This window comes from Amphiura filiformis, chromosome 16 (assembly GCF_039555335.1).
Source record: "Amphiura filiformis chromosome 16, Afil_fr2py, whole genome shotgun sequence".
In the NCBI taxonomy this organism is placed as follows: Eukaryota; Metazoa; Echinodermata; class Ophiuroidea; order Amphilepidida; family Amphiuridae; genus Amphiura; species Amphiura filiformis.
In genome coordinates this window covers 8,411,075-8,421,677 of record NC_092643.1, presented here as the reverse complement: position 1 = coordinate 8,421,677, position 10,603 = coordinate 8,411,075, and the positions used below count along the sequence as shown (strand labels likewise).

General features: G+C 35.2%; 1 protein-coding gene across 1 annotated transcript; it reads right to left on the bottom strand.

Annotated features, from left to right (window-relative positions):
* Positions 1 to 3,559: 3,559 nt before the first annotated feature.
* Positions 3,560 to 9,699, bottom strand: LOC140135488 (uncharacterized). The gene is made up of 4 exons (XM_072157004.1): positions 9,542 to 9,699; positions 8,583 to 8,642; positions 5,508 to 5,708; positions 3,560 to 5,118 (listed from the first exon to the last, which is right to left on the bottom strand). The coding sequence occupies exons 1-4, from the start codon at positions 9,567 to 9,569 to the stop codon at positions 4,811 to 4,813; spliced, it is 597 nt and encodes a 198-aa protein (XP_072013105.1). The 5' UTR covers positions 9,570 to 9,699; the 3' UTR covers positions 3,560 to 4,810.
* Between the last annotated feature and the right edge of the window lie 904 nt (positions 9,700 to 10,603).

Sequence of the window (10,603 nt, the reverse complement as noted above, 5' to 3'; positions counted from 1 at the left end):
TTTCGATTTAAATTAAGGTATTTTCAGAAAGAATCCTTTTTGTAATTTATCATAAACAGATGATAAAGATTCATTGACGATGAGTAAGCTAATGTTCCGATTGTGCTATATTGTGTTATATTTGATTTCGTGTAAATAAAAACGTTTGATGCTTGTATTTAGAATAGTGTATTAACCGATTCGGCGATCGATATATTCTGTATTCCTACTAGGTCTATATGAAACTGAAGACAATTGTGATAGTGATAATTGGTAGGCTTTCTTTTGTATGAATTTGGAAATATCATGTTAATTAATATCAATAATTACATGTTTGTCAGAGTGTTACAATTATTTGATTAGGCCTATTGTGTAAAGTCATCTTGTAACGCAATGATTATCGCTTGATTTAGAATATTGAAAATATTATTGTTGATTTATGTAAAGTGGTTATCGAGTTACATAACGTTCGTTATATTCCTTTTTATACGCTAAACCGATATGTCGTTTTTTAATATTTTTCGTGCATTTGTAAGCTTAAGGTTATCCTTACTGTATAATGAATTATATACATTTTGTATGCATATGCATTGTTAAGTTTGTTAAGTATTTGTTTTGTATCACTATACGACTTTGCTCGACATGTAGACTTAAATTTGTATTCAATTTGTTTTGTTTATTGTACAGGGTTTTATGCCGCATGTATAAAATAAAGAACACAAACTGATGTTAACGTAGAATGCTGTGTGCTGTTTTCATCCGTTACAATAGGTTTTTCAGTGGATGAAATCCCATTCAGCGAGACTCACAAGGAGGGATTTGTGAGGTACTTCAGCAGCTTACCAGTGAAACCAAGAGCAGATAGTTTTGCCAATAGATTTGTAAAAAGAACACATAAATGTTTCTTGTGGAATTACTGACATTTATACAGCGTGATACTGGTAGTCTGCAGTGTTTTTATTAATTATATTCATCATGATTGTGTAATATATTGATATCAAATTAATGCGGCCCATACACGATCAATATTAGGGACCCTAGATGCAGGAATGGATACAAAATATTGAAGAGATCTAACCTAGGTTGATTTTAATGACGGTTGGACAATAAAATCACTATTAATGTTCGTAATATGTACAGTGAACAATGGTAAATAATCTTGTATCTAGGGTTTTTGATATTGGTCAATCAAATTGATAGTGTATGAGCCGCATTACATCCTGAAACTTGTAAAGAATGCTATCGTAAGTGGCACTTACGATGGTCTTGCATTCTTAACTTATTTCTTTTTCAGTGCTAAAAGAGAGACGCAAATGCCACTTTATGTTAGTCATGCAGCGCAGGCAAGTCCCGGAGGCAAGTTAGGCAACAGCAAAACTGAACTGCTTAAAGTACACTGACGATATCTTATTGAAATAATTAAAACACATTATTAAACTTCGCAAGTGAAAAGTTTTGGTAAACTGGCCGGGAGATTTTGATGAATTTGAAAAAGATACTGGCATGAAAGCATACATTTTTAAATCGCGTTTCACTTGTGAAGTTTAATACTGTGTTTTAAGTACTTCAAATAAGACATCGTAAGTGCAGTTTAAGCAGTTCTGATATGCTGTAGCCTTCATTGCAAGACTATCGTAAGTGCACTTACGATAAAGCTTGTATTCGTTGATTGTATCATTAGAAGATGCTATATAGTAATGGTAACCAGTCACGTTGGTCAACAATACACTATAAAATAAACTTTAAAAGTATTGAAAATTTAAATTTTTAACGTAGAATAGAATAGACATGTACTTACAACATGTTTTAATGTTTTCGCAACAGCCTGCCATGTTTGAAATGTGCAGTAGGTTTAAACGATTCCTGAAAAATATGGCATTGATAACAATCGTAACCGTATAATGTGCCACTTGCAGACCGATGATAGATAAATGAAATTCAAAGTTGCACGTAGCGTACCAGTTGAAATAGTTTGCTTTATCTAAACTACTTTTGGGAAAAACCTACACACATTATTCCAAAGTAAATAATGATTTAGCCCATGCCGAATTCTAGAAACCAGTAGTTGTTATCTTTAATTTGGTTAATAATTAATTTAATATTATAAAACATATCTAATGCAAATAAATATATAGCCATATCGATATGACATGAATAATTTTATACACATACATTGTTACGGTCATTAAAATGCCCGGTTAAAATGACAGGCCAAAATCACCTACTACCGAGTTCACGTAACACCAAACACTGTTTATTGTGTCAAATAAGTTCTGATTATTTATTAATTAGTGCAGTATGGTTGTCAATGACGTCACATTACAAAATCATGCAGGAGTTTTAACTTAAAATTAAAAACTTAAAATTACTACAAACATTTTCTTTTGCTAAGATTACTTGTCTAAGCTTGGAGATCGTGATTAGCTGACGTTCTGATGAGATTCCGTTGATGGTCTCAGTTCTCGATCCAAGATTCGTGATCGTCAATATCCGAGAAGGGAACCCCCTGGTCTATCACAGTCTCAGTCCAAGTCCTGAAGACTATGTTTTCACTAACCTAGCTGCTATGCTAGTGTTTATCAAATAGGTCTTCTACGTTTACCGCAAGTTCATATGTTGGAGATCACCTAGGTTTCATTATCATGGAGGTATAGGACTTTATATTTTTTTTTCGGATAAGAGCAGGTAGGGCAACTACTTGATACATATCCCAAATTTGGCATAAGATAAAACGTTAACTTTCATTTAAAGGGGGGGGGGGGTAATCACTTTTTGATATGTGTTTATATACAGCTCTATGGTAAAAACTTACTTTTTGTGGCAATATGCTTATGTGGTTCCTATTTGGTTCGATAAAACCAAACTTGGTTAAAAATTTAAAGTTGTGTAAAAGTGCCATTTTACCCAACCGCTGGGTAACATATAAATAACCCAAATGGGTTGGTTAATGTTTTATTATTGGGTAAGTCATACCCGTTTTCAGAATATCAACCTTACGCTACTATACATACGTTTTGTTTCAATAAAATCGGATCACAAGCAAAGTATTGAATTGTGTCAAGTAGTCCTAAAACAGCTTGTGTAGAAACATTGACTGAATTGAGTTGGGTCATGAATCATCTGGCCCTTGTGCTTCTTAAGAATAAGTAATTTTAAACAATGTGACATTTGTAACTTATGAATTTGAAAGAAACATTATTTATCATGTTTGTTACTTACGCATTAGACGCATAGTGGTGCATTATTTTGTACATTATCACTCCCAACAAATTATTCCGTGAGCTGTTTTATTCTTCAATGGTGTCTTTACACTAGTCTAACTTATAAATATCTGGAGTCATTGCACTATTCTCACTTATAAATATCTTACACCAATAATACACCCAAATACTACTTTTGAAAAGATTGTTTGAAAGAGTGTGTGACATTCATACTAATAATAACTTCTTCTAGGAGGAGCCATCTGTGAAACAGTTTGCATGGAACCACAATCTAGGAAAATAATGTTGGCACGCATTTATTTGTGGCACAAAAGGGTGGGTTGTGATACCTGCGCTCATCTATAAAAAAAAAAAAATAAAATAAAAAAAAAAAACATAAACAAGTGCCCTAACTATGTTTCCTTGATCATGTTGATTGTAAGTCTCTTTTTGTCGTGTTTGTATTCACTTTATCGGAGCGACTACTTTAGATGGCGTACATCTTTTTACACATCATTTGTGGCGACTTCAACGCCTAGGGGTTAAGCCATAATAACTTTTGTTGAGGAGGACGCCGTCAATGTTTTTAGTAATATAGCAACCTAATATGTCCTGGAAAAAATCAAGGCTTTAGGTGCCTTGTGACAATATCTTTGAATAAACGATCGCACCCGCCCGACTAATATTTCGATCCTAATGTTCAGATCGTTGTTGTATACGCTCATATAGTAAAATATAAAAATTTCGGGCCATTTGTCAAGAAAAAAATCCGACGCAAGACCTTTGAATATCTTTTTAAAGCAGCGACGTCAAAGCTTTTGACCATAATAAATATTGCAGACTTCGTGCAAATGCATATAAAATTCCACTTTTTGGGTGTTGATATTGGATGATAAAGGGACCATTCGGTTAGACTCTCGCAAAAGACAAAAGTTTCCATGCGACAACACCAAAACAGTTGGGGGAACTCTATCAATCTTGGTTATACTAATGGGGCTTTTAAAGAACAATATATACTCGTGAACTCATTAAAGAGATTATTTATTTGACAAAACCTATAATATGGATTGTCCAAAACAATACCTTTTTACTGACCCCTTTCCAATTTCACTTCCTTCAGGTAGATATGGTAGACAATGGTAGATACTCTACACTGACGCGTATTAAAGCCATATTATAACATTTCCATAAGAAATTGCATTGTATTATTTTGGTATAAAATGTTAGTTGTCACTGTCAGATATGTCCTCTTTTAATTTGGGCTCAAACAGACGAGGCAATACAAAGAAAATTCCTATTTAATACCAGCGCATATGTCACCAATGCGAGCCACTCATTCGAACGTGAGTCGTGTCGGACCTTTTGATATGGCACGACTGCCCGCACGCCATGTACGTACTGTGTTATGCACATCGTGTAAGCGTTCTAGTAATATTTCCATCAATAATAAAACGACGGTTCCTGCGGTTTACTCAAAATCTCGAATTTCGACACCACCTAAAGGCTTGATTTTTGCAGGGTATGTGAGTTTACTAAAGTACATAACCCCACAATCGTGTAAAAACAGAATTTTGACAAATATAGAGGGCGCCCTCATCAGCAAATGTCATTATATGGCTTTCAGTATGATATTATGTGTGAACAGTCTGTAGTTGTACAACTCGAATTCTCTCGACCATGTAGTAAGCCATCTGGGTCCTACGGTGTATCGTAGAAACTGCTCCCGAGTCATCATAGCCACCTGGTGAAGAAACCTCGTCGTCTTGATCGTCATTGTCAGCGCAGCAAATCAAGCAACATCCAACGAAGATAAGCAACAGCAGCAAATAGGACAGGATCACTTGAGAACAAAAATATGCGTAGAGAGTATATTGGCAGAAATTATCGCTGAAAGGATCTCCGTTTCTGTCTGGGAAGGCAGAAGTATACCAATATGTACCTGTTAATTAAGAAATGAAACTTCTTTTAAAATATATATATATATGATTGCAAATTATTAAAGGAATCCTTGAGAAGAAGTAGAAACAATTCCTTTTTTTCTCTATTCATCGAGAATTGCATTCATGTAACATGACCATCCAGCAATTACCTCTACGCCAAGAATCATTTTATAGATATTTTTTGTCTTCTTTTAAAGTGCACCTTTTACTACCATTAACTAAATGACATATTTTCGCCCAAAAATTTCCACCATACGATGGTGACATGTGGTACAAGATTATCTCGTTCTCAAACTGTATCAAATAGTTATTTGGTCACTTCGGTCTCGTAAGAAAATCCATATCGGAGCTGTGGAGCAAAAGAAATCTCCAAATTAATGTTCCTTACCAACACCAATCCATGCCACAAATAATAGCAGCAAGGAGAAATAAAGAAGTCCCAGGCAACATTTGCAACAGTCGCTCTCACAACTCTTCGACACAATCAGCATAATGGACACTACCAGGATTAGCAACGATGTCGCGCCAAGAACGATGAGAAACACTGGTATCATTGATTCAACAGGACAGTCATCTTTGTATTCTACTCCTGAAAAACGAACCCCGAAAAGGATAGATCGTGAGATTCATAGTCTTATTTGTTGCAATATTTTTATTGAAACAAATTGTAAAATTCGGTCGACATGAAAATTTTATAAATATAATTGTAGCAAAACATTTCTATCAAGGATGGACCTGTGCTGTGCACGTGTCGTTTTTTTATCTCTGATCTCGAGGTTATTCTACAAGCCTCCCACAGTCAGAACTCGCAGAAACGCAGAATTACGAAAATGTCCACTTTTTGAGGTAATTTTCCGCAAAATTCGGTGATTTTGGCTCACCCCTGAAAAAAAAACACCCCCTCTCGTCTCCCGAAAAACCCTGGCGCCGCCACTGAGTATATTAAACATTGCAGCTATAATCATTGAGGTTTGTGAAACGGTTAACATGGTAATTAAAGGAACAATCCGGCAGTTACAACATTATGCCTTACGTCGTATATGTAAGAAAAACAATTATCAGGCACGAATCACATGGTTTTATTTAAAACAAACTCATATTGACCATGAAAACAGCCGGCACTCAACACGCGATATTCAAAATTCTCACGCCGAAATTGTCTATGGAGCCATGGTTATTTGTGCTCAATTGTCGTCAGCCTTCATTGTGTTATTGGGATGTCATAGCCACAGACATTTTCGGTGCCCGGGAAATTTGAATATCGCGTATTGAGCGACGGCTGTTTTTATTTGTTTTTAAGGTCAATATATGTTATTTATTCCTAATCAATTTGATACGAATTTTGAGCAATTTACTGGGTATGGATGATCGGAATCAATGTGATCTCAACATGAGCAATGTGAACTCAACGAATTCATCCGAAGATTTTGACAACGCTAAACAGTAGACTTCGGTTATATATTATAAATGCGCTTTTATAAATGCGCACGTGACGTGACATTTTATTTATTTATCATTACTTATGTACTTAGGCGACGAAAAAAGAAAACCCTGTTCTACGGGCCCGACCGACCCAGATTTTGAACAAATGGAGCGGTACAAATAATTTTTTTTTATTTTCTTAAATTACAAATTATTTACAGATTTTGGTGATTTTTGGGGTTATTTCAACAACAAAAAACCGACCGACCGACCCTACTTGAAAGGTCCGTCCGCCCGTAGAACAGGGTTTCTTTTTTTCTTAGCCTTACTTATAATTTTATAAATATTATTTGTTCCCCCTTTCGGCAAGGCCAAACCCACCCTCCCCCCTTTTACACTCATAAATAATTATTTTTTTGCTAAGTTTCCCCTTCCGTGTAAAGTAAAACTTTATAAGCCGTTTGGACCAAACTGAACAAAATTGACGTATACAAAGGAGAGCGTGGCGCAATGGTGCATGAGGTCCCGGGTTCGATTCCCGGCGGTGGCGATTTGCTGGGATATTGACTTGGAAAAAAAAAAAAGTCTGAAATTAATTGGGAACATCTGTAGATTAAGTTTAGACTTCCGCTCTCCCCCATGGTTCATTTAGAATTGGGTAAATGAATCATGAAAGTACTCCGTCCTTCGGAGGGGACGTTAAGCCGTCGGTCCCGTGTGCAGAGAGCCATACCTGTACATGTATCTCGCAGTCAGTTTCGAAAAGAGTAGGGTGTTAACCCCTGACTGTTCCCAACCCGTCCCGGTGTTCAAATGGACCCCAATGGAAATAAGCTTCAATAGAGGCTTTCTTGGGTTATCCAGGGTTGTCACAACCCGAACAAATCAAATCAAATCAAATCAAATTACAATATATAATACCATGACAATAATACGTGATTGTGTACACGTCAAATTGTCATATAACGTATGATGAGCATGATGTATATAGATGATGTGACTTCTGACGTCAATGCCTGACAGTATGCGCACGCATCATCACAATTTCCATTGTTTTTTGCCTGGTCACCTCTTCCTCAACATCTTCCAGCCGGGATGATTAGATCATGTACAGTCATCTACGTATTTATCTAAATCGTACGTCAAAGGGTGTACAGATTACCGATTTAGCATGGGAGACACAAAAAGGTGTTTAAAAACACATTTTGAATCTGTTTTTTTTTGTCCATTTTGATACTTAATTGAATGTGAGCGAGCGAATGAGTAAGTTGGGGTTGAGGGGGTCGTGGCGGGGACATCTAGCCTATTAAGTTCGAGAGGGTCATTATTCCGAAAACGGCTAAAGTTATAGTTTCGTCAATTTACGTTAAAATTAGAGTTAAAATTAGGGTCAGGGTTGTGTTCAGTGGCGGCACTGCGGGGGGGGGGGAGTGGAAATACTTATCTTGACTCCCAAATAAATAAATCCATGGCCCATTCCTCCCGAAGAAAATGACAGCCCCCTAAGTTCCCTATCATCACGTTATTAAAAATTATCAAATAACATCATCGGCAGCTACTCAGTTCTGACCTTAATGCCAGTAAGAATCACATTTCGTCATCAATATGGCCAATTGACACGCCCATTTAGCACGGAAATAATGAAATACAAGTTTTTAAATCAGCTATAATCTAGCTTTTCCGTCATGAATTTTTTTTGTCCGTAATGGAAAATCCAAATAAAGAGTGTACTATGTTTCGCTCAAATTATTTTGCCCTTTGCAATCAATGCCACTATTTTGCAAAAACAATTTTCCTTGTAACCTGTCATTTTCGCCTATACTTTTGCGTGTGGAATTTGTGTACATCCGGGTACCTTACATCGTTGAACACGGTATGGCGACTTTTAGATGTCACGTGCGCATTTATAAAAGCGCATTTATATATATACCCGAAGTCCACTGCTAAAACGAAAGTCAGATTGGTGTTTAGTGCGGAGACACACTTGAATCCTGGTGAGACATACTCATATTACATCATTTGCTTACTAAGCCTTGCTTACCTAAATAAATGCTTGCTACTGGGAATCCAATGATTGATGCAAACATTATGACACGCACCACTACAATAATGAAAACAAAAGAGGTAATTAATTATTAATAATATTTTCAATATATAACAAAACAAAACCTCATATGTTGAGTAAAATCATCAAAATAATGCATTTCCCCAAAAATATTGCATGGAGATAATACAGATGCATTTTTTTTTAAAAACTAATATTGGAAATACATGTGACATGTATTCACAACAGCAAATATGAAGTTCATACTTTATTTAAAGTTATAGCTGTTTAATTTAATATTGACATATTTGGTAAAAAAAAGTGCAAAATAATCACAAAAACTACACTTTTCAATCCAAATATCTCAACTCACGTCACTTTTCCGGCTGGCACCTTTGTCAAAAAATGATGCACGAAAATCTTAACTAGAGCAGATAGACCGATGTGGCCTCTCCACTAAATAGATAGATGGTGAAATTACCTAACCCAAAAATACAAGATGAGGAATTTTGAATTGTTAAGTTGGTACTACACCCCCTGATAAATTTTGTGACCGATTTTGCATTTTTCTCAAAAAAAAAACTACACACTGGTAACAAAAGTCATGTATATTATAGGGGCAAGGAATCCAATTACTTCACTAAAATTTCAGTGATTCAAGACAAGTGGTTCATTATATATGTTTTAAAAAATTAGGTACATTCTAGCGGTACTTTTCTTATCATAAATAATGTACCGCTTGTCTTGAGTCACTGAAATTCCAGTCTAGTAACTGGATTCCTTGCCCCTATAATATAAATAACGTTTGTTACCAGTGTGTTATTTTGTTTTGTTGAGAAAAATGAAAACATAGTCACAAATATATCAAGGGGTGTAGTACCCCCTTAAATTGCTTCTTTATATAATTGTACTAATGTTCTCAATAATCATTATTTTAACAGTATTCGTAAACTTACCTAATGTATAGCAATCCGTATCCCCCATGATATGACCTAGACCCTTGTTTTTCTTTGGAAGTGGAATTGATAAAACATACAATCACATAGGGATTGGAGTCGACTAAAACAGTATAGCTAAAACACACATAACAAAATTAATACAAAAGGCAGCGAGTATTTACGTCTAAACTTCCTTATCCAATTATATGCTAAGTGTAACCGAGTTTATAATATCTAATAATAACAATAATTATCATTTTCTAAGTCAACAATTATAATTTATCTAAGTCAACAGGATGTAAAGTTTACCATTTCTGACAAATGGTCAGAATTGTTCTGTAAACATGGTAAATAAGAAGAAATAATAACTAATTCTACAACGGTTTGTGTTTTTGAAAACAGTTGGTTAAGCCAAGTTCAACGATTTTGCAAGACTGACCTGCTATTGTTACGTTAACAAAAGTTGCGGTTTCTTTTCATAGTACAAAACATGTCATGCTTTATGCGACCCACAGGGAATTCCCCCAAAAAATCAGCACACGTTTATATACTATTAAAGCCATAATGTGCGATTTGCATAAAGAATAGATTCCTATTTAAATATTAGTTTGTACTGATCACATTGTCCCCTTTTAATTTCGAACCAAACAAATGAGGTAAAAAGAAGAAAATTGCTATTTTATTCCAGAGGCTATTAGAGTTCATTTTATTTTTTTCAAGAAATTAACCCTAATTAATTATGCAGATTAAAATTAGCAAAATACTAAACACAATATACTTCTATTGTGCTTGTACTACATATGCCTCTTCTCAGCTAAATAGTCCTTATAGTTACTTGGCTAATTAACTTTGCACAATTGGCCCTGATCATTTATTCGTATATCCGCCATTTTGGATTTTTGCCATTTTGTGCATTTTGAAACCAAAGACCAATTTTTTCTTCATTTTTTAAAGTCCCCAATTAATCTGTATGCAATTACTTATCATGTGAGACGTGTTAATGGCTTGGCTTCGATTTAGTTTTCTTCTTCTGACAATTTTCACTTTACGGCCGCCATCTTGGATTTTGAGCTGAATTTT